General features: G+C 37.9%; 2 protein-coding genes and 1 pseudogene across 2 annotated transcripts in view; 2 read left to right on the top strand and 1 right to left on the bottom strand.

Annotated features, from left to right (window-relative positions):
• Positions 1-400: 400 nt before the first annotated feature.
• Positions 401-5,512, top strand: LOC113074231 (calcium-binding protein 39-like; annotated as a pseudogene).
• Positions 5,513-5,940: 428 nt separating this feature from the next.
• LOC113074233 (coiled-coil domain-containing protein 160 homolog) lies at positions 5,941-6,858 on the bottom strand. Its single transcript, XM_026246992.1, has one exon. The coding sequence runs from the start codon at positions 6,856-6,858 to the stop codon at positions 5,941-5,943; it is 918 nt and encodes a 305-aa protein (XP_026102777.1).
• A 5,855-nt stretch (positions 6,859-12,713) lies between these two features.
• LOC113074232 (glypican-3-like) overlaps positions 12,714-25,190 on the top strand; it is an 81,558-nt gene continuing 69,081 nt past the window's right edge. Inside the window, exons 1-2 of the mRNA XM_026246991.1 lie at positions 12,714-13,351; positions 23,056-23,217. Of these exons, the coding sequence (XP_026102776.1) occupies positions 13,195-13,351; positions 23,056-23,217 (319 nt within the window). The 5' untranslated portion in view covers positions 12,714-13,194. The remainder of the gene's footprint in view (positions 13,352-23,055; positions 23,218-25,190) is intronic.

Below are 25,190 nucleotides of genomic sequence, written 5' to 3' on the forward strand. Positions count from 1 at the left end.
GTGACAAGCTACACAGTGATAAAGTGACTGTGATGAGTAATATTGAGTTCCTGAGAAGCGTTGATCGATACGTGCTGGGTGGAGATTAGCTTAGCTCATCGGGATATTAGCTGTTTTTCAAAGTTGAATAAAACGGCTTAGTTGCTCTTTTGAAGTGACTCGTTTAGATTTTGTGTCATGATATCACATGTGTTGAACTATCTCTATCTGTTTGTCAGTGTTGAGCAAGTTTAGAAGGCGTTTCATAACATGATTGGCTTATCACTTGTACAGTAATAAAGTATCAGGTATTTTCATTGTATTTCATGTCTCTGAAGTGTACAAAATTTGTTACGAATAGTTTTGTGCTTTTGTCGGTTACAATGACTTCTTCATTCACTGGTATAATGTTGTACACTATTTGTTTTTCACCTTTTACAGGTGAATCATTTCTGCTGTCCTTTAACGTCCAACGCACATCCCAGCTAAAACCATGCCGTTCCCTTTTGGGAAGTCTCAGAAGAGCCCTGCAGAGATTGTGAAGAGTCTGAAGGAGAATGTAGCATACTTGGAGAAGCTGGAGTCCTCTGAAAAGCAAGAAATGTGAAAAGGTTGGTTCCTTTTTTTTTATGTCAAACATGTCAATGCAAATATTATCAGCAAAACCGTGGACTGTGACTGGAGTCAGAAAAACCTCACTGTGTTTCCTGTAGGTTGCAGAGGAAGTATCAAAAAATCTTTCGTCGTTGAAAGAGGTGCTGTGTGGCACTGGAGACAAGGAGCCTCAGACTGAGGCAGTGGCACAACTAGCTCAAGAGCTCTACAACACCAACCTCCTCATTTCCCTCATAGCAAACCTTCAGAGGATTGATTTCGAGGTGCACATACTTGCTTTTGAAATGTCTGAAATACAACTACTTCCGTCTTGCTGTAAGACATCTTGCTCTGTGCCCTAACCACACATTTGTTGTTTGCTCTCTTTGATTTATAACGTGTTGTTCACCAAAGGGAAAGAAGGATGTGGTGCATCTGTTTAGCAACATAGTGCGTCGCCAGATTGGCGCTCGCACCCCGACTGTGGAGTACATCTCTTCCCACTCACAGATCCTCTTTATGCTGCTGAAAGGGTGAGTTTCCAGACCCCAGGGCACAGCCATAGATCAACGCTTTCAGAAGCCATTGATTAGCCTGGCTTTTCCAATTGATGTTATGGGAGACTGCGGCTGTATGGTTATTTTTAGGATCATAATTTTCCCATTTCCTGTCCATGCGGCTGAGCTGCCAATGGCATTTCACTTTTAAAGCACATATCTAGTTATTGACAATTTGGTGTGATATTATGTTTGAATGATGACTTCGGTGGTTTTATGTACACGCATATACAAACAAATGTGGTTCTCACACGTTAGAGAAATAACAGGGCTTATTTATTTATTGAATGCAGCTATGAAACCCCAGAAGTGGCCCTTAACTGTGGCATGATGTTGAGGGAATGTCTGCGTCATGAACCTCTGGGCCGAATCGTTCTGTTCTCTGAGGAATTCTACTGCTTCTTTCGCTACGTGGAGCTATCTACTTTTGACATTGCCTCTGACGCCTTCTCCTCTTTTAAGGTATATTTAATCACCTGAGATATTTATGCAGTAATGCGACTGTTTAAGGTTATTTATATTCAACTGAAATGAAACCGTAAAAGGTGTGTACAATAAACTATTGTAAAGAGAAAAAAAAGGGAAGAGTCCTACAATGTTTTGGTCATGTGGCAGAAGCCCCAATAGGTTTTTTTTTTAACATTAGTGTTAGTTGACAACCCATTTCCAATTTTGTCCATCCATTTGAGCATCTATGGGGTCAACATTTTCAGGCCTCAAAAAGTACATAAAGAAAGAATAAAAGTAATCCATATGGATTATTTTATTCTCTCTTTATGTACATTTGAAAACATTTTAATCCAAGTTTAATCTTCTGAGGAGACACAATTCAAACATTGATCAACATGCATACATAGAGCACATCAAATATGAGGTTAAGCTCAAAGGAGTGTGCTTAATGTACAAGTACAAATGAGGCAGAATTTGCATTCGAGAATGACAGAATTTTAATTTTTGGTTGACTGTCGCTTCAAATCGAGCAATGGAAATTCAAAAACCGTTCAAAAGAGAAAATGACAAAAGTGCATTTATTTACTTAAGACTTTTTTTTTTTTTTTTTTAGGATCTGCTTACAAGACACAAGATCATGTGTGCAGATTTCTTGGAGACAAATTACGACAGAGTGAGTTACTCTTTTTTTTTTTTTCCCAAGATTTCATTTGCAAGGGCTTTTGTTTATAAGTGCTTTAGTAGCTGTTCTAATTTTATGGACAAATGTATGATGATTGATCATTTCATGAATGTTTTTAGGTGTTCACGGAGTATGAAAAGCTGCTGCATTCTGATAATTATGTCACCAAGCGGCAGTCTCTGAAGGTGAGCATAAAAACTACTGTTTTCACAGGGTTGTTTTCAATAATTCAAGGCTGTAATGGCATTCAAACCCTTGAGGTGAAGATTAAGCTGCTAGGGTCTATACATGAAAGAAAGATATAAAAGCCTAAAGCGAGTTCTCAGAAAAATGCTTCTATCTAAGTTGAACAGCCACATAATTTGTCTTCATGTTGGAATGTTTTATGACAAACCTTGCTTGGTTTAATAAAAGCAGCAATATGTTGGATGATTTGGCTTAATTCTTACCACATAGTTTTGTTAATTGTGCTTAAGTGAGTTATAAGTGACTATCAAATGATATCCAGCTCTTAGGAGAACTGTTACTGGACAGACACAACTTCACAGTCATGACCAAATACATCAGTCGAGCTGAGAACCTAAAGCTGATGATGAATATGTTGAAAGACAACAGCCGCAACATCCAGTTTGAAGCCTTCCATGTCTTTAAGGTACGTGTTTATATGCACAGCATTTCATGTAACACAATATATTTGGATTTGGCACTTTGCTTGTCTGCCTTCCCCTCTGTCTACTCCAATTACTTTCCACACTTGGCAGCTGACTGGTCTTCTGTCCCTGTTCTGGCCTCACATATTGAATGTAAACAGGTCAGGGTCAGTCACTAGTGTGTGAGCTGTAGTTCAGACCGCATGAAGGTGGATTCAGTGACTTGGACCGCAATTTTAACGGGTTTCTTGTGTCCTCTCAGGTGTTTGTGGCTAACCCCAATAAGACACAGCCTGTGCTGGACATCCTCCTCAAGAATCAGTCGAAGCTGGTGGACTTCCTGAGCCACTTTCAAACGGACCGCTCTGAAGACGAGCAGTTCTGCGATGAGAAGAACTATCTCATTAAGCAGATCCGGGACCTCAAACGGCCTGCACCTGCAGAGGAGTCCTAATGGGAAAACATGGAGTGTAGAGCCGGGGAGCTTAGCTTGTAATGTGGTTTGATTATGTGGATGGGAGGAAAAAAAAATAAGTCAAAGACAGAAAGAAAGGCTAGCATCACTCGGAATAAATCTCTTTACATCCAACTTCTGAAACAGGTAGAGAAATGCTGTCAGGATGTGCTAACATACGTCTATCCCTTTACTTGGGGGCGAACATGTTTTAGCTGCAGGAGTAGCAAGTGGAACCCAAGCACTCCATTTAAACCTAATATACAGTACATTTTCAGCACTGCCCTTAAAAAGGAAATAGAGTTGATTTACCTTTTTAGATGGTAAAACGTAGATAAAAAAAAAATGCATTCAAATGCTCCGAATGAAAAGTATATTGAAAGCCTGCTCAGGCCTTTGTAACAAAGTAAGAACATGAATATTGGTACAGGTATGGCTTTGCATATTTGCACTGAATCTGGAAGCTTTGCTCCAGGTAGGCCATTAGTGCCACTTCATTAACCAAATATTAACGATAGGTCATAAATACAGGACATAATGATGCCTTATTTCAATACACAAACACAAATTCATCTGGACATTCTCACATTTGAACTAGTCAAGGGACATTAAAGCATTTTATAGCCTGAAAATGTCATGTGGTCAAGTGAAACCTTAAAAAAAAAAAAAAAAAACGTCTGTAGAGTTTTATGGTCATGTTGGATGCTGCACTCAATTTCCATTTTAACTGGGTGCCTTATTTAAGTAGCTTGGTCATTCTGGGTCTTCTATTACATTTATATTTATCTATAACATTGGATTTGTAGTATTATTCTGCTTTAGCTTGGGTTAGTTTTATTTTAACTATTTAAAAATATGAAATTATAAAAAAAAAAACTATACTCGTTTAAAGTTTTCTCAGTTTAGATGAGCCATGCAATGCATTCAGGGTTTATATATTTTAGTACACGGTGCATGTTTACAGTGCAAGACACGATAACCTCCGCACACACACTGTAACACTGAAAGGATGTGAATTACTAGAGCTGGGGCATGTCATGACATTCCTCAGCTGCGCTTTGATAGACAGCTTAGAAAAGCCAATTAAGCCTTTAAAAGATGGATGCCGTAGCAAAGAGCATTTAACACAGTTCTTGTGTCCTGCACTGTCAAACATGAATGAGCCAAAGCTGTGGTAACGCATGTTATAGACCTAGAATTTGGTTCTCCTTTGGATTCTTTCCTTCAGTACCTCTTGGAAGTTTTAGATAAAATGCAGAGCAGGATTCTACTGAAAGGTTCCATTAGTCTTTATATCTTAAGTTGAATATATTTTATGTACTCTGTTTGCACAAGTTAATTTCTAATATACCTCATAGGTTTTAAATTCCTAAGTGCTGTTTCCCCCCCGCTTTGTTTCAATAGATATTGTGGAAACTCTTTACAGTATGGTTTAATTCATTAACGTTAGTAAATGCATTTATTAATTTTGGTTAACTTCTATATATAAATTTTAAGTTGCATACATTAACTTTAGTTGATTTGAATTAATAATGAACAATAGCATATTTATTATTAATTAACATTAACCTAATTTTCATGGTACCTGATGCATTAACTAATGTTAACAAATCAAACTTTAGTGTAAAGTGTTTCTGGTATTATTTTGGATGTGGGGCGGTAGTTTGAATTATGCAAGCTCAAATAAGATCTAACAACATGCCAAAGTTGTGGTCTTGTAATGCTGAATATGAAATACAAGGGAAATTATTTTTTTCTGTTTGCTAATGAGACTGTCAGGAGTGTGAGGAAAGCACTTGCTGTGCTTGTGTAATTGAGCCACAGTTTCAGTCTAAAAGGTTTTTAATGGATTCATCCAAATGTCAGCGTGTGCTTGTGCTTTGACATCATTTCAGTCCGCTAATCACTAGAAGCAAATGTCTTTGTGAAAGTATGACTTGTGCATGTTGAACTTTATTGTAAGTATTTAGGATGTGAAACACCTTCTGTGCTGCGTTTGTTTTTATAAACTGCATCATGTGTGAACTCTTTCAAAGCCTTTGTGTTGAACGGTGGCCCAGACTGATTCAGTCGCCTTTTCCCAAAAGATCTACAGCTATCGATAACCAAATATTTCCATCGTTTCAATAAACTTCACTTGATACCACATGTACAAGAATGGGTTTTTGGCCAAATGTGATTATTCAGCAAACAGGGTTGTTTTTCTTAAGCTCGTTGAAGTTTTGAGGCTTTATATTCTCCATGCAGTGATAGTAATCTCAGATAAAGAGATTCAAAACCGTATGTTAGATCTTTGGTAAATTATTATGGTGGAATGTATAACCTACACCTTTTATTATTTGCAGTTCGACTGATAATGTTTGCTATGCTATGAGATTTCTGTAATATGTTCCACTGTGGGGGAGGATTATATATGTACATAAAGTTTTATTTTAAAAAAAGATAAAGTGTGGAGGCAAATTGAAAATAAAATAAACAGTGGCACTTCTTATGTGTGGTAACATCAATTTTGTCTTTATTATAAAAAGATTTAAATGGCTGCATTTTAAGTCACATTTTTATTATTGCAATTAATTATTGGCTGCTAAAGTGTCTGCGTAAGAGCTGGAGGGCTGTGCGGCTCTGTGCATGACTCTCTCTCTCTGCGCACAGATCGGATCGGGTCTGCTCCACCTCTCTCTGAAGCCTCAGGAGCACAGCCTCTTTCTCTATCCGAGCTGCTTTTTCCAGTGTTTCTCCTTCAGATTTCAATTGCGCCTGCGCTCTTTCCAGTTCCCATGCAAGGTTGGAGCGCTCCTGTGTGATCTGCTGCACGTCCTCTTTTGCTTTCCTCAGACTTGTCTTCCACCTGTCTGCCTCTTCTTCTGTTTCCCTAACCTTTATCGTCAGCTTATGCAACTGAGCGTTCATTTTTTGGCTCTCTGACTTCAGATCGTTTATCATGAGGGCCTGACGCGCAGCCCTTTTTTTGGAAAGGCTTAACTGTTCCTCCAGCTTCTCCACCAGGCCTTCCAGCTTCATCCTTTCATGATGTTCTGCTTTAAGCTGCTCCTCTGAACAACTGAGCTGTCGCTTTAGTCTCCATCTGTCCCTCTCTACTTCTTCAAAACCAGCCCGCAGTTTGGTGATGTCCCTCTCATTCCAAATGCACCTCTGTCCTGGAGTCTCGCTCTGGTCTTTAGGATTTTCTGTGGTCTCTCCTTCATCAACAGGCCTAATAATTATCTTCTCTAGGGCCTCCTTTTTGTGCAGTCGCTCAGTTTGCTGAACCTCTTTCAAAGCTTTCAGGTATATGTCCCTTCTGTGGCTCCTGTGGGGTTCATCTATGTCTGTGGAGAAGGCTGAAGGTGGTTTCATTGAGCTGCTGCATGGTTTGTTTGCGTTGGTCTGGTTTTCCAGCAGGTTTTGGAAAGTGAAACGAGGGGGGAAGAGTTCCTCCACCCAATGGGTGTCATCTCTGGAGCTGGACTCGTCTTGATAATTCATTTCCATGGTCCTCGTAACTCAAATGTTAGAGCTTCATTAAAAACTTGAGAAAAAGCGTAGTGTTTAAGGGCACTTAATTTTCAAACCCTTCTTTTTCCGCCAGTTACAAATCAAACTGCTAGAGCTTAGTTTTAATTAACGTCCGTTAATGATGAAACGTGAAAAACTTGTACGTATAAGGCGATTCTATATACATTTTATATTAGCGGTTCATACATACAACATCGTTGACTACGGTCTCTGTCAGCACAACTTCCTGTTTTCATGCAGGAAAGCGCAACGAACACTCTGCGCCCCCTGCTGGTTGAATTTAAACGCTTGTTACTTTCAATGTGTGACCCTTGACCACAAAAACAGTTGTAAGGGTATTTTTTTATTTGTTTATTTCTTTTTAGAGATTAACGCATCATCTGAAAGCTGAAATGTTAGATACAGAGGTTTAAAAATCTGGAATCTGTGGGTGCAAAAAATCTAAATACTGAGAAAAACATTATAAAGTTGTCCAAATAAAGTTCTTAGCAATTGATATTACTAAAAATAATACGTTTTGATATATTTACGGTAGGAAATTTACAAAATATATTCATGGAATATGATCTTTACTTACTTTCCTAATGTTTTTTTTATATAAAGAAAGATTGATAATTTTGACCCATACATTGTTTTTTATTTTTTTTTATTTTTTTGGCTATTGCTATAAATATACCCCAGGGTCACATTTGCATTGCCTTCAGCTTGCCTTGGAACTTATTCGAAAAGTTTAAAATTCTTTGCATATAAAATACAGAGAAACTTGAGAGCTTATATTTGCTTAAGTTTAAAGCTTACAGCAATCAATGAGAGTTTAAGTTAATTTAAATATGAAATGTATTATAAAACTTGCTCAAAATGCATTGTTAAGCTCAGAGTGATTTGGACATGTCTAAAACATTTAGAATATTATCTGGGAATTGTAGCTGTTTTATATTAAGATGAAAGCTGCAGCTGGGATTAATATTAAGACAAAATAGATTTCAGAAATTCATTTTAATTTTCAGGACTAATTCGTTTGTAAACATATACACATATACAATTTGTAAGTCACTTTGGATAAAAGCGTCTGCTAAATGATTAAATGTTAAATGTAAATATACAATTGTTTCTCAAAAATCCATCCACATTTTTATTAAGTATTAAATAGTATCCGAGTTTAATAACATGTACTTTATTGTATTTTTATTTAGTTAAAATGTTTTTGTTTTTTTTTACTTTAGTTTGCAAGTAGCATCATTTTCAAGCCAATGTTTCTTTAATCTGTTAGTCAACAACTGTCCAAGTAAATGCATGCACCCTACATCCTTTTTTTTCACGCTGATCATTTCTTTGTGCCTTGGAGAGAGAAAAGTAGGTTAAAGTTCAAAAGGACGCCCAGAGATTTCCTCCTATTTAAAGAAGAAAGTGGTAACTTGCAGATCTTTATTCAAAACTGTGTTAGAAACATGTTCAAGTTTCTAAACAATGAAACAAAAAAGATTTGATAATTAGATTGCATCCACTTTTGAATAAGCATACTTGAAAATTAACACAAGATGAGCCCGTATATAAAATGACGTGGGAATGCTGAGGGAAATGCTCTTTGAAGCCTAATACAATGGTACACATACATCCCACTTTGGGATAGTGGGGGTTGAGTGAACTGGGGTCAGAGGTCACCAAAGCCTTCTGTCTCTCACCGAACATAGGATTTATTCCCATGAAGCCAGTGTCTTACATTCAAACTACTTTTTAACAAACTTTTTGACATGTAATGTCCTGAGGCTTTTTTTTCAGGATTCCCACTGGTTTCGATGAGCAGTAGTCCAGTTATTTCAAGACAGATAATCAGAGGGATTTTGTGCAGACTTTTCAACACCCCCATACCCAACAAGAATAAGGGGGTGCTCTACAATAACATGCATGACATAACATTTTGTTGTCTGTCTTGAAAGGCGACATGGGTTGAACATGAAACATCTGCACAGTAAGATACTAAAACCTTAAGGATAAAATGCATTCACTTAATTTCTCATTTCTGCCATGATCAGGTATGTGGACTATTAAATATAATGCACAAATGTGACCCTGGACCACAAAACCAGTCATAAGTATACCACAGGTATATTTGTAGCAATAGCCAACAATACATTGTATGGGTCAAAATTATAGATTTTTCTTTTATGCCAAAAATCATTAGGATATCAAGTAAAGATCATGTTCCAGAATATATTTATTTTTAACTTCCTACCTTAAATATATCAAAACTTTTTTTTTTTTGGATTAGGCCTAGTAATATGCATCAAGAACTTCATTTGGACCACTTTAAAGGTGCTCTTCTCAAAATGTAGATTTTTTTTTGTACCATCATATTCCAGATTTTCAAATAGTTGTAAAAATAATAACCATACATCAATGGAAAGCTTATTTATTAAGTTATTTAAAAAAAATACCGTCATGAGTGGTTTTGTGGTGCAGGGTCACAATGTCTGTGTTAAATAAATACACCATTATGACCAGTTGTATTTGTTCATATTAAATTAATTATGGGTTGTTTTCCATTTTATTCGCATTGCAGGGAAAACTACAACCTTGTTGAATTCCTTTCCTCCCCAAAGTGTCCTATAGGCCTGTTGTTTTTGGGTTCCCACCAAGTCGATAAAAATGTGCTTGCTTATGCCAGTCCCAATTTAAGCTTCGCCAAGAAGAAGAACGTTCGTGGCGACATAACATCCAATATAGCAAATCGTAAACACGTAATCCGTGCTTTATGAATCCTCAATGCTAAAAAAAAAAAAAAAAAAATACAAATTATTAGTCAGACCAAATGCTGTGAGAGTGGAGAGTGGAATATAGGCTGTGGAAGAGCGGATGTGAGGCGTGGGGGGATTGAGTGAGTTGAGTTTGGGAGGAGGAGGCTCGCGAGGCCCATCATCACATGACGAGACGTTCGCGCCTCTTTCGTAAACCTTCTCCAACCTGATGATCCTAAACAACTCGGAGGCTACGCGCAGGTTTAACTTCGGCGGAGGCCTAAAACGCATTAAACTTATTGTGCTCGTGACCAGCGTTCACGCGTGGGTCTGTGCTGTGGCGAAAACTGATAGTGGAAACTTTGAAATTGTGACAGTGTTTGTCGGTGGGACTGGCTTTGTGTGTGTGTGTGTGTGTGGAGCAGCTGGGGAGCTAACAGACAATGTAGGAGATGGATCAGTTAATGGACTCTTGAGTGCTTAGATATTATATTCGGAGTTGTTTGGTTGTCTTAACCAAGCACATGTAAGTGAAATTCGTTTTTAAAATCATGATAATAGTAACATCTGACGACTGTATCAGGGAAATGTAATGTGTTGACTATGAAAGTAATTTGTTCTGATTATTATTATTTTTTTAAAGGAATTGAACAATTACGCCTGAGTTTACACGATTTCCTGATTAATATTTAACTCGTGTTACTAAAAGTTTGTGTACAGGCGAGTTACAACTTAACGTACCTTGCTGAGTAAATCTGGACCCTGTTTACATTTCAAGCTTTATAATAAAAAAAAACGCAAAACCTGAGTTTGACGCTTAAAATGTCTTTAGTCGGTGTCTTTTGCGTTTATTATCTAAATATAGTGTTATTTCCATCCGCAAACTCTTACTTGAAAGTATTGGTGTATTTCACGTGGCTCCACAGCAAGGGTCAGTGTATCAAAACCCAAACTCTGGTGAGAAACTATAAAAGATTAAAGACGCATTGTAACCAGTCTATGATTTTAACGTGTATGATTGTAGCCATTCGCGACTATCCTCATATTTCCTCACACTTAACCCAGCTTTGTTGTTGAATAGATACTAGGACTTCGTTTCCTGTTGAAAACACCCACCCTCATGTAAACAAGCTTTTCAGCTGCTTCGCTTAAATTGTAGCGTAATAAACATGTAATATTGAAGGGTTGATTAAACTTCTGCCTGTCGCCTTCTCGAAAGGAGAGATTGTGGGCCACACGAGCAGAAGATCGGGCTCCGACCTCAAGGCCTAACGTTAGTTAATGTTTGCAAAAACTTATTAATCTTCTGCGTTTTTCTGTCAGTCCTTGTAGCCTAAGATTTGAAATAATGCATAATGCGCTTCTCTGACTTGAAACGCATTAAAATGCATCTAAAATGTAAATATTTAGACAACTTGGCGTGAAGGGAATTACATTTTTAAAAGGTGCTTAAGTTTATAGTTGACTCTTTTGACAGTAGACCGTGTATTTAAGCTATTTATATTTATATTTTGATAGAGAGCTTTCAACAAGTACCTATTTTGAGTTGAAGATCCTCCATTTTGAGAGACTCAATGAGAGACGAGCAAAGCGCGCCAATGACGCTCAGCCAGACTCAAAACACACTGAGAAGAATTTCAAGTTTATAAAAATGCCAACTTGACGTGTAAGAACACTTAAAAATCATTTCAGAATTTAAATGCATGTGTAGAAAACGAGGCAATGCCGTGAAATCAATCAGAAAGGACAGAAATTAATTATAACTTAGTAAATGGGTGTAAACCTTTTACAGTGATTTGTAAACCTTTGTTTTGTTGCTGTGTATTTTAATGAATTGATTCTTTAAATAAGCCAGATGTTTTAATTAAGGAATAGATGCATAATTATAAGGTTGTTGATTGTTTGTCTTGTTCCCCTCTTCTAGGCGTGTTGAAGATTAATGAAGAATTTCCCTGAAACTAAGGACCAGAACGTGCCCAGATGTAACATTTTTTTAAAATATGGCCTTCCTGTTAAGGTGCATCTTGTGTAGTTAGTGAAGTAGTATAGTATCTACTGCGCTAGATGCTCCTTTTGGCAGGAGGGGCTGTATATTCAGCACATGGAAGCAAGACGCAAGTTCATTTGTGATTAGATTTGTTTACATGCTCTACTGTGCCAGTACTATTATTCTGTTAATCAAACTGCACAATATCTATTTTTTCTATGATCTGAGTTTGTCTTGGCAGTTCCAAAGTGCTCACAGTGCAAGTAGTGCCAGTGAATCTATCTACTGCAGTGTTTGCACTTCAAGTATTGCCAGTCGCCTTCTGTCTGTCTCTCTGGAGCTGTGCTAGATGCTGCTGCTGCTGCTTATGGAAAAGCCCTGTTATGTGTGGTGAGTTTTGCAGGATTGCATCCAGCTTTATTACAACATGCTGTGCAAATCCATGCAAAACTCGCTGCACCAGGGACAAACTTCTTCTACAAAGAAGATGATTTCCAACTGCTACAAATACATGCAGTTGCATGCAACTTTCTTTCTTTCTGTTTTTTTTTCTTTCAGTGCCATAATTTTCAGACACAAGATATGAAAAGAGCAAAAATGATGCATGGATTTCTGTTTTGATAAAAGGCAGCACCTTAATATTGTGAGATGAGAAGTATTAATAAAATGTAGTTGTTTTATTTGTTTATGCTTTCATACAAATATATATCTTTTGGGTGGATGACTCGTCCAAAAAATCGTCCACCAAAAATTGCACAGTATCCATCTGTAATCCGCTAGATTACATTACCTGCAGGGGCTTTTTTTCTTTCAGTTTTGAGTGTGTATACTGCTTATTGTTTTCATTCTCAATAAAATGTGGATATTTATTCTACCTCGCCCCTCTTAGAATGAAATTGATTTCAGAGATTTATTAGTTCCATGACGTTGCAATAACCCTTACCAGCACCAGATGGCAGCAGATAGCTGGAAATGTGACAAATTGTGTTGATTGTTTGCTCTGTATATTCAAATGAATTTTAAAATGTAAAATGACATAGGCATGGCCGGGGATCTAATCCCCTGCTTATATTACCACATTAACATTTTTTAGACAATTAAATTAGCATAAGACGTGATTGAGATCTGGTATAGAAAAAAAGTCGATTTGAATTTTATGTAGACTTGATATTGGTCTCTCTGTGCGCATGACCGTGGCAGTGCAAGGGATTCACAACGCGCCTCCTGTCTTCATAATCATAACTTTAACATCAACGAAAGAGTTCAATACCAAGCGAGATTCTTCGGTAACCGGTTTATTTACATAATGCAAGAGTCATGTGTAAATCGAGCATTCCCGCAGGGAAATATGACCTTGATTTGTGAGCATGAAGTTTGGGTCTGTTAATGAGCTGGAGATGAAGAGCTCCTCAGGACTCTCCTCACACTCACTTCAGTGATGCTGCCGCTGAGTCCAGCACATCGCTTTCTGCTCACTTCCAGCAACGCGGATCGTTCCTGCTCTCTTCACTTGCGCTTGTAATCAAATCTATCACAAGGAAAACCTTTTTGCGCATTATATTTCTTCACTTCAGCGCATTTGGACTCATAATGTCCGGGCTGAAGTTGAACGGGGCTCTGATTCTGTGCGTCCTGATGCTGCCGTTCTCTCGGCCGAGCAGTCAGGTGCTGGACTGTCGCGAAGTGCGCTCGTCTTTCCAGTTTTTGTACCCGGGGATGAAATGGACACCAGAAACGCCAGTCTCAGGTAAACCGAGCTATTGAGATCTTATATCTTTCTATGTCAAATCTTTGTCCACAAAGGTTTTAAAACACTATCCAAAAGTTTTACCTGCTGTTTAATTAGACTTGTACTAATACTTCTGAGCTTGACTTAATACTGAAATGCTATACGGTATCTGTGTGTTTTTTATTTAGTTATTGTCTTTTTTATATTGAGTGGATTTATGTAGCCTATTGAAATACAGTGCGCTAGTCTGAATGATTTTGTTATTGATATTTTCCAGGTAACAGTGTTTCGCATAGTTTAAAGTAGCTTAAGAATATTTTCACATGTGCATTAATATAAGACTGAGCCATATTCCAGTACAGAATTGCTGTGCTGTAGTAATCGGTTACAACTGAGAAACCTTTAGTAGCCTATTGAAGAAAAAACGCTGTCATAATGAAATTAAGAACTTATGACCTGCCGATTTAACTTTTATTTAGTAACTAGTTTTGTTCCAAGCATGCATTTTTAAATCAAGTAATAAAAGTTTGATTAACATATCCTATTCTCCCAGTTTCACTAATTTCACTAAATTATACTTTCGTTGCTAGATAGTAAATTTTATTGTTAACAGATTGCACATTTTTGTTTACGAATTCAATAGGTAGGCTATCCATGCTGGCTGTCACCTTGCTGTATATGAGACATATCTATGTTGTTAACAGCAGTATGGATAGCCTACTAGCATCTATTCATTTCGTTCAGATTGGATAGACACTAGGAAGAAGTGCCAAGAACAAGCTAAATAAATAGCCTACTACTTTAAAGGGACTAGTTTATATCTAAACCACAAATCCCCATAGAATTCATTTTAAAACATTTGCTACCAGTAAAATCAAGTAGTTACTGTATTGGAAAAGTGATTATAGTAGCAAATGAATAGGTTAAATAGTCACTTATACTAAACTGACGTATTACTGTAGTGAAATTGAAAATGATAGTAACTATTGGCTTACAAAATACTAGTAACAAATATACAAAGTAGTTATTTTTAAAGACCAAATGTTAAAATGACTTGCCATACTATTCCTTTTTTCTTATGTGTGCATTTCCTGTGGCTCATTTCATGAGATATTATTTTCACCCTCTGCATGATGTGAAGCTCTATCAGTAGGTTGAAGATGAAATAAGTGTCCTGACTGGATTGTCATCTTCAGCTCTGAGCGGAGGCTGCAGAAGTAGCCCGAGGAGAGCTGTAAATGTATTTCTCTTAGCCATAACTAGTGTGAATTACTTGTCATGGTGGAGAAGGCGAATTGTGTTAGTCTGTTTATTGAGGTTGCTACATTTCCCAGCGGAGAGCTGAAGAGATAGATGTGTTGTGATGAATGACAGGATGGATGGCTGGCTCTCTACTTGACATCTCCTCTTAGCTGCTTGAAGCTTTAATTCTGCCTCAACTGGAGGCTGGAGAGGAGTGGGGTAGAAACATGGAGAGTTTGTTTGGCTCTCATAACAAAAAATCTGCTGAAAAGGATCTTGCTTTTCCCCAGTGACTGCATTTTGTTGTTAAGCTGCTTTATGTGCAAGTATCTTCATTTTTTCCCTAGTGGTAGCAATTGCTTCAAAAAGAACTCTAGATAAACTTACATCACTATTCCAGTCATTCATTTTTGCACTTAGATTAATTAACATTACAAGTTTTGCATTTTAAAATTGAAAAAGATTGAAAAACAGTTGTTTTCTGTTAAAAAACAAACAAACATTTCAATAGATTTGTATATGTTTACTTAATTTGAATAATTTGAGCCATTATGAGTCTTTCTAACACCATGTGAAATGACTTGTAGGTGACTGATTGTAAAACCCGAGCAATCCCTTATGGTTCAGCTGCTTTCAGGAGATATAAAGTGACCTTCCCAGTTCCATTTAGTCAGAGGTGCTGTTCGTTTTTGCAGAGTTTGAATTTGCAATTTAAATGGATTGCAATTGGGTTAAGGACAAGGAACAGAGTGATATTCTCAGTCATTTGCCTTCTCAGAGGAATTTTTAACACATTTTAACCTTTATCAGAGTTTAAGAAAAGTAACAGAGTGATTGCATTGCATATCTTGCTGGACTGCAAGAACCTGCATCCACTGGTACTTTAAATTAAAGGTGCTACTGTCAGTTACTATGAAAACTTACCGGATTGCATGCAGAAGATATGAAACTGCAGTTTCTCATATGAATTTCTTCAAAGGCATTTTGGGTTGGTTGTGCTTCTCTTCAGTAGCTGTTATGGTACTTCATGTCCTGATGGGTACAATCCTGCAATAAAAGCCTTTTTGAAGCCCTAGTTTTTTTAAACCTGAACATTGCTCTTCAGAGAAAGGACTAACTGAGTTTTTTTCTTTCGGAAGTGTGCCGCAGGCGGTGTAGAGTCCTGATAATCCCAGCGGCACCGGGCTCTGGACTTTATGCCTGGTGCAGTAATTAGAGGTGCGGCGAAGCCTTTGGCTTTATTCATTTGATACCACGCAACTCCAGCATATGTAGCCAGAAACCTTAATTGGTGTCCTTGTATTATGTCAGACTGTGAAAGAATGTGAGGTTAATTGTTTGCCCCCCTTATTTGGTATTGATTTATGTGTTGGCCAAATGCATCATAAGAGCCATACTTGTTTAGAAAAATGCCATAACAGATCAACAAGTTCATAAAGTGAACTTAATATCTTTTCCATTTTAAAGATGTTTAATGTCCCTGTTTATATGAGTCCATTCACTACATAACATCATAATTTAAAAACTCTAATGACAGTTTGAGATGATTTTGTTAAGCCTCGTTTGTGCAAGAAGAGCCGTCCAGTTTCCTTCAAATGGAGCATCTATTTCGAACCCAGTGCACGTCGCTGGCCTTGAAGTAGCAAATGAATGTAGACAACCTTAATGTTAATTGGAAATGGGAACAACTTCGGGCCGTATAGTGTTGCTGTCACCTTCTAGTGATTTTATTTATTCCACTGAGAGTTTTACTCTCTCTCCCGGCCTGCTTGCAGATTTAATGCTTTGCTTGATTCGTATTGCATCTAATGTTCTGAGTTCCTGCGAACAGAAACGTGTATTTCTCTTGGTCTGTTTCTCGTGTTAGATGCGGTTGTTCACCTTCAGAGACCCCTTTTTCTGAACCACGCACCAGGCAGCTGCATCTGCTGCCCTGTGACCCCAGTAAACTCGGTGGTGGGCTTTAAACTCGTGGTGATATTTGGGTTGATTTGTGGTAGATGCAACCGCTGTGTTTCTGTTCAGCTGCCAAATGTGCTCTCTACTGGCTTCTGTGTGTGGGACGGAGAGATGGAGAGATGGAGAGAGAGAGACGGATAGACCAACATTAGAGAGAAGAGAGGATGTGATGACTGATGTATCTACATTGGAATACAAGGAGGCCAAGCCGAGACATGCAGCCCGCAGGAAGATTGAACTGAATTCTAATCATACCGCATGTAATGCCAGGGGGCCGCAAGACCAAAAAAGCCAATGAGAGGTTCTCCCTTTCTCTACTGGCACATCTTTTCCATTTTTTTTATTGTTGATGTCTCTCTTGCTCATCCTGGCCTCCTCGTCCCGCGAGGAAGAGCTGAATGTCAAAGCACAATAGACAGCTGACTGTCTTTGTAGTCTCAAAGGCACCTTTACTCTGGCTCGCACGTACAGTCGTTACATCAATCTGACGTTTTGATGTGGCGTCCCCTGCAAATATTTTATTAGATAACGAGTGCTCAAATAAGGATGACCGTTGTTAAACTCATAGTTCTGTGTCGTTGCTTTGGTTCCACTGAAGAGAGCGTCTGAGTAATGAGGGGTTCGGAGGGTTGAGTACAAAGTGAAGTCAGGGTCCATCTCTCAGCAGTCTCTCTCTGATCAACATGAGATGAGAGGAAGCTGTATTCCAGTCCATTGGTACTCACGAATGAGATCCAGCTAATGAAGTGCCACTGACCTCCCTCAAGAGCTCGTGTTAGAGGCTGTTAAGGGGCTTCTGTGCCGCTTGTTTAATGGCAGAATGCATTTCAGAGACACTTGTTCACCGCATCAAAGGCAAGATCCTCTCATTGCAGACAGTATTGTTATTCCATTTATCAAAAGCAAGTCCTCATAGAAATTATAAACCACCTCGCTAGCATGCCGTCTTATTTCATCAAACAGAATAGTAGATAGGGAAACTACGTCTGCCATTGGACGGTCAAACGGCTGAGCTTGTCTGGATGCTCAAATGTTTTGAAGTTACCACTCTATTTGCACTTTTGGGGGGAAATCAAAATATAAATCAAATACTTATAGTTGTTTTTGAGATTTGAGGAAGCATTTTATCATAGAACAATTGTGCACAATGCACATCACTGTTAATCTGTGTTCAATTAATTTATAGCTGCATTTTTAAACATGAGAGTTAAAACATTAGTCATATAAATAATAATAATGTTATTATTATTTATTCACATATTATTAACTTAAAGGTACATGCACTATTACTACTTTAAAAGTACATATTTTTTTCCCTCTACATAAATGTATTTATTTTAAAATGAATTATTACATTATAATAATTGACAATCATTTTCATTACAATAATATTTTATTTTTGGTATGTATCATTATTTTTATGTGGAATAATTGAAGTTACCGGTATTGTTATTATATAAAAATAATGTATTTTTATTCATTTTCTCATGCAGTGATCACTTCATATACTTTATATATTCACATATTTAATGCTTGAAAGGTTCTACCATTTTTTTCGTAGCAATATGTGAAGTCCTTAAGAGACTTTAGTATAGTGTCAAGGGGCAGTAGACAGTGCCTTGGGCAGTGAAGTACCTTCATATTTTGATAAATGCCCACACAGTTTCTGTAATTATGAGATAATGGCTTAGGTCAATGTCTCTGGTAGTCCATTTAAAGTTGAAGGTGAGGGATCACATGCCCACAAGCCATGAAAGTTTTTTCTAATGACTGTGGTCAGACTTTCTATTAAACCACATATCTTGGATTTTCCGGGTCTGATTGAAACAGAGCTACACAGCGTGCTTGTGCGGGCTGCAGGCTTTTGTTGTGCTGTTATTTACTTTATCTCTCCCGAACTGAATCTCACCCTTGTGTGCTCCATTCTGTGGAAGTCTGAGGTACTTTCTTTCATTAAATACTTCCAGTGGCACTGTATGACGACAGAAGGCTTTGCTTTAGTCCATTAACTCTCCTGCCTCCCTGGCAGAGGAGCCTGATTCATAATCATATACTTCGTATACTTTCATCAGCCCCTTGACTTTTCACTTCTTTTAATTGTTCACACGTACTGATGTCTTTGAAGCCAGCCTAGAAAGAAACGTCATAATTCCTGTGTCGTTGCTCTGTAATTCAAGCTTCTAATAACATCCTTTTAACATTTTCGGTTTTTTAACACAGCATGTTTTCCCCACAGCCCCCATTAAACTTGCATGCTGATAGCTTTATAAATGGTTCTTAAGATCAAGCTTATGCATGCATCTGGCTGCGCTCTGTGTCTTCAGGCTTGTTAAGGAGGAGCGTGAGGCTGAAATGTGTACACAGCGCTCACCACGTCTCTGTCAGAGCCGTCTTTTTCATCTGGGCTCCGACAGGGATACTCACACGCCTGAGGCCTTTGGGAGAGGCTGCAGGAGAGAAGGGGAATTTAGGAGTTTCTAGAAATTTTAGGCGATAAGGAAGAAAGTGAGTGTGTCTTGACGCAGTGGACAATGAATATGGAAGAGGTTGTATCTATGTAGAGGCTCAACCCATGTTTTTCAGTCAGAGTCCAGAATAAAAGTAGGATATAAAGGATATATATAGTCAAATATCAGTGTGCTACAGCTGCCCTGATATCATTATTAAAAATCTTCAAAAAAATATTAAAGTAGCTTGATTGTTTCTCTCACTGAATGTTTGCAAGTTACATTAGTCTTTTATGTATTAGAAAAAGGTGTATAAAACTTATAAAATATCATAGAATTTTACCTGGTTAGTTCAGGTTTGAAAAGGTCTTATGATGCAACCTCCCGAAAAACTTGCTGATATTTATTAATATATTATTTATGGTATTTATGAAAGATACTTATTTTAAAAGATGATTAAGATATATAGATTATATGAATATAGATTCATACTTTGGAAAATATGTATTGCATTTGCTTTGAACTGGATTTTTTAGGTTTTAATTGTTATTTATTCAGGACACTCTTATTTGGCATTGACCCCTTAATAAAAGCTATTATAAAATGTAAATCTAGCTGTTTTATACTGGCGGTATGAGTTGAAAACTGCTGCTAGAACAAGACAAACAAATGACGTCTGTATGGTCAGACACAGTTTCTTTTCGAACAAATGTTTTCTGTTCTGTTTTCAGAAGACAAACAATCTAATCAGTCGTATTTATGAGCAGTCTTTAGTTCGAGAGTTTGATGTAATATTTGTTTATGCTTCTCTGCTGGGAGCAATCTCCCTCTTGTAAAGTCCTTCACTTTTCCCTGACAGCTCGCAACTTCCCTAATAAAGTACATTTATCATCTGCGAACAGCAGACGTGCCGATAAAATTGTCTGTTTTGCTGAAGATAATTACTAAATCTGTCTGAATTCTTTCTCGTCTCATACCTGTTCCCTTCTTCCAGCTCTCCCCCCGCCCCTCCAATCGCTAGGCTATTGACAGCTTAATAAATTTGCCTTGGAGTCTGAAATTAGCTCGATCGTATCTGTCGCCGGTCCTTTGCAAGTATTGATTTTGGATATTAAGCCTGTCAGTGTGCATATGAAATGTGCCGTCTGCACGATATGGCAGGTTTGCTCATGATTTCACATTTCATATCCGTATTGGTGCAGATCAAAAAGTATTGGGTTTTTCTTGCTGTTGTTGGTATTTGATGGCATGTGATGTTAATGGGTTTATTTACCCATTCCTAACAGGCGCTGTGTGCTTAGTAGATCAGCATTTTTTCCCTTCCCCCAAGGCGATTTCTTTGACATTTTGTCTTCACATTTTCATATGGGATTTAAAATTTGGCAGCACTTTAATCTCCTGCATTTTAATCTCTTTCATGGTCTATTAAGTTATTTCAATCAACAAACTTTTTTTTTAGGACTTGTTGGATTTGTTTTCTCATCTTCGATGATGAACATGGCAAGGATTGAAAATTTCAGATCATTTATTCAGTCTTTCAGTATAAGAATCGAAAGGAATTTAATGATTCCGGTTCTGAATCCTAACAGTTCCATTAACGATTCTTTTCAATTTGAGAAGGAAACATTAGGAAAGCAGAAACAATTCTGTTGCAAAGTGCTTGGATCATTTTTATAGTAAATATGTAACACCTAAGAACAAAACATTTGGTAATATATTTCATTCAGTCCTTTATTTTTTATAGAAGACCACTGACAGAATGTCATAATGTGTATTAACTATTATCATATGAACAACTAATCACCACACTTACTTACGCCTTAAAGGGATACCGACCCAAAAACTTTTTTTAGTCATTATTTATTCATGTTCATGCCGTTCCAGACATGTTTGTTAAAAAAAAATTCTGTGGGAGAAAAAATAGGATATTTTGTTATTGGTTTGTTATTAGTTATTGGTGTTGTTTGACCCCCCCCCCCCCCCCCCCCCGGAAACACACACTTTAATATCTTAAGAGGATGAGTTAATGATGACAGAATTCTCTTTTTTTTGTGTGAACAATCCATTTTTAGGCCTATTTATGTTTTTGATTCAAGAACCGACTCATAGTCATCTCAAGAATTGGAATCTGTATTTTATCGCTCTGAACAGTAATGGAGGGAACATTTTGGAATCCTACTGGAAGAATATAGTCAATTTTAAAACCATTTATAAAAGTCAATGACTCAAAAAATCATTTGGATCTCTCTCTTTTTTTTCACTGAACCGTTTCTCTGTTCTGATCAAGCCTAATGAAGACCAAACCTGATTGAATCTGAACGTAAGTAAGTTGTTCCTTTTCCATGTTCCATTTTCAGTTCTGTCTGTTGCTGTTCATTGGGGAACATGTTCTTGAGGTCTCCTCTATGATGAAATTTGCTATCTGAGAGCATCAGACTGTGAATGTTTATCCTGTTTTATTTTTATCCCATCCCTTTTAGTCGAACGCTCCACAATAGTTATGACAGTATTCCAAAATGCAGCAAAAAGCCTCTCTTAAACAGAGCAGTGACACTTTCGTCTCTGCCCAGATTGTGTTATGCCCTCCTTTTCTCCTACCCCATCATCATCATCTATGTCTGTGTGAACTGGAGCATTGGGACTCTTCTGAAGTTTGTTTACAGCACTATCAATCAACCTAGTGCCACCTCCACCCCCTCAGGTAGCTGACATACACACACTCACACACTTCATTTGGCTCCGGTTTAACAGCGCTGCTCAGAGATGCATGAGATGACAGAGAGGCAAAGTGACTGAGAACAAAGTTGCATGTAGGATGCCCTTTCAAAATAATAATGGAAATGAAAATCTAAAAGGGCTGAGGATTTTCGGAGCACAAGTTCTATCTTTGCATGTGTAATCGCAAGATAATTGGCCACATTTCCAAATGTGGATCCGCGGCCCTCGGGGAAAACATTTGCAATAATCTGACTGATTTTCACAGCAGCTGTTTCCTAGTCCTGGTTCACATGCAGAGAGGTCTGTTTGCCCTAAATGCAGTGGAATCCCACAATGCACTCTGCCCAAAACAACCCTTTACATGTGTTTTTCAGTGTTGGGTGTTCTGCAAAATGAGGCGTGAGTATTGTGTGTTGTTTTTTCCCCCAACTTCAGTAGGAAATCATTTGCAGATTACAAAGTAGCATTTAAAATGTGAGGAGATTTAATGTTTTATGCTTATTTGTGAAAAGAGCTGATAAATAAATTAATGTGAAAATGAAGCCCTGTAAGTTTTCAAGTGTGCAATTTTGTTGTTGTTTTTCTGCATCCGTCTCCTGGCCATCAAATGTAACACATGGGAAACTTAATCAGGCATTGGTCATTTTTATTTTCTGCATCCTTGATGTTTGATTCAGTAGATTCAGTTTTGTTTCTCTCCCGACAAGGCATGACCATTTTTAGATTATTATTCATATGTGAGCCACGAACTGAAGCTCCTTCATCCAGAGAGCATATTTCTCAATAGTCTTTTCTCTCCCAGCAAATCCAATTATGCCTCTTTGATAGATAACCTTCAAACTTCGATTCTAGTATAACGGGTGTAAACAAATCACCCGTCACCTCTTCATTCACTTCAACAAGACATTCCTGTCAACGTGTTGACTGTTTTTCTATTCTTCCGTGTCTCTTTCATCCAATCCACATGGGAAGTTGCACTACTTCAGACTTTAAGTGGACAGATTTTGCATAGTAGTAGTCTCCTGGGGTCCGTCTTTACCGAAATGTTCTCCCTGATTGTCTTGTTTTCCTTTAATGAGTGTTTGTTCTCTGCTAATCAGTTTGGCTGGATGAAATGCAATGCATAGAAATTAAATATCATGTTTGAGTTAAGTAGCAGGTATTCCTTTTGTTGTCTTTGAGATCTGAATAGGTAAAGTAAACAATGGGCTCTATAAAACGGTTTCTCCAGCTCTCTCTGAAGCTTGACTCATAAAGCAAACACACTTTCATAGGGAATTTATTAAGTGCCGCGGTCTGTTTACTTGTTTATTGCAATGGTTGTAACAAATGTTATGTCTCTCTCCTGTTCTTCAGGCTCAGATCTGCAGGTGTGCCAGCCGAAAGGCCTGACCTGCTGTTCTCGCAAAATGGAGGAGCGCTACTTGCTCATTGCCAAACAGAATATGGAGTCCAGTCTCCAGGCCACCAGCGCTCAGCTCAAAGTTCTCATCATTCAGAATGCCGCCCTCTTTCAAGGTGAGCTTCTGTGCGACTTATTTATAAAAATCAATTTGACATGAACCAAGAGAAATTAACCAAGAGAAAACATTACCGTCTCCAGCCGTGAGAGGGCGCTCTATGCTGCTCTGTGCTCCTGTAGTCTACCACTGAAAACATAGAGTGCCCTCTCGCGGCTGTAGATGTTTTCTCTTGGTTTTTGGTTCTAAATAAATGCGACTTATAGTCCAGTGCGACTTATATATATTTTTTTCCTCATCATATATTTTTGGACTGATGCGACTTATACTCAGGTGCGATTTATAGTCCAAAAAATACGGTAGTTTAGATTAGATTAGATTAGATTAGATTAGATTAGATTAGATTATGGGCCAGTTTTACTAACAGCTTGTGCCAGCGCAAACCGTCTTTTGGCATTAAAACTGTACTGTCAGGTTTTACTAAAAACACGTAGTGAAGAATTAGCATGGAAAAGGACAGTTATTTTTGTGCCTGACCTTATTAAATATGCATTTGTAGGAGTTTCCCTTTCAGATGCAAACATTATGGGAGGAGAGTATTCAAATGAATCACGCAATGCATTTTACTAATGTTTGCGATCTTCAAATAATAGCTATTTATGCCATTATTTAAAACCAAAAAAGCATGTCTTAAATCATTTTGTGTGTGATATTATTGCTAGGAAGAAGCACTGCAGAGAACAGAGAGCATGTGGTAGAAGGGAGAGGATTTTTTCCAGACATATTATTTTGAATGCCAGAACACATTATCCGGACATATTGTTTGCCAAGCCATGTTATTTGTAATGTGCTTCAGAAAATAAAAGATGACTTGGAACCATCAACTAGGAGTCACGCAATAGCGGGTCTTTCAGAATTTCCTAGCAAAAGCTCTTGCGATAATTTGCCCTGTTTAGTAAAACTGCCCCTAGGTTTCTTATTTGTTGTTGAAGGTAAATTGTCCTTTCTAACCTTTCTTTAATTTCAAAGTTGCTTCCCCAGCACTGATTACAAATGGACAGCCAATTACGAACAGAAAGTAGCATTCACGTTGATTGAAAAATGGATCTTCTTGATTGGTCAGTTTAATGAATCGTGTAATTTGGGTTGACTCCACTAATTGTGTTGCACTAACAATGTTAGCGTGGTGGATTTAGCTAGCCCCTGTCTGTTCAGAGAGGGGGCTCAATGCTAATTGCTTCAGCTTTAAGCCTGAGAGAAATTCCCAAACAGTCTGCAGAATTTCTGAAATGTGCTCTTGTCTCGTCGTGTTTTTTTTTCCTGGCATGCTCCCACAGGGAATTGCAAGCGGGCCTTGTTTGCAATCTTCTGTACTGCTCTCCCCATTGCTTTTGATTCTTTTGTACTTTTCGTGGCTGACACAGATCAAAGGGCTCTGCTCTCCACTCCAGCATACTCCATCCCTTCCCTTCACCCGACTCCCATCAGCCCCTGCTGCCCCTCCCCACGTTAGCCTGGCTTTCTCACACACCGCAAGCAGCGCCAAAGAATCGGCTCTTTGAAGTCAACTTTGCCAAACAATCATGAAAGTTAAGAGGCTCTGTCACAGGGACTTTTTCAGGGCATCTAGTGATGAGCGCCACGCGCCAGTTTTCTGGGTCCCTTCATCGGTCTCATATTGCATTTAGTCACAGTGTGTCTCTTTTGATTCATGTCAATGGCTTGGTTAAAAGCCTCTAAAATCTTAAACGGTATCAGCCTGTAGGTGATAAAAGATAGACATGTGGCATGTGAGGAAGTATTTTGAGACTTCACTTTGTGATTCAGTCTGTCCTACAAATCAGGATCATGGCGGTACCTTTTCAAAAGGTACTAATATATACCATTTTGTTTCTAATATGTTCTTTTAAAATACTAATATGTTCCTTTAATGTACTAATATGCATCCTTTAAGGATAAATAAAAGTGGCCACATTGATACACGATACACGATAGCATGTTACAATTTGATATCATACATGATTGAGAAGT

This window comes from Carassius auratus, unplaced genomic scaffold, assembly GCF_003368295.1.
Source record: "Carassius auratus strain Wakin unplaced genomic scaffold, ASM336829v1 scaf_tig00014094, whole genome shotgun sequence".
Classification (NCBI taxonomy): Eukaryota; Metazoa; Chordata; class Actinopteri; order Cypriniformes; family Cyprinidae; genus Carassius; species Carassius auratus.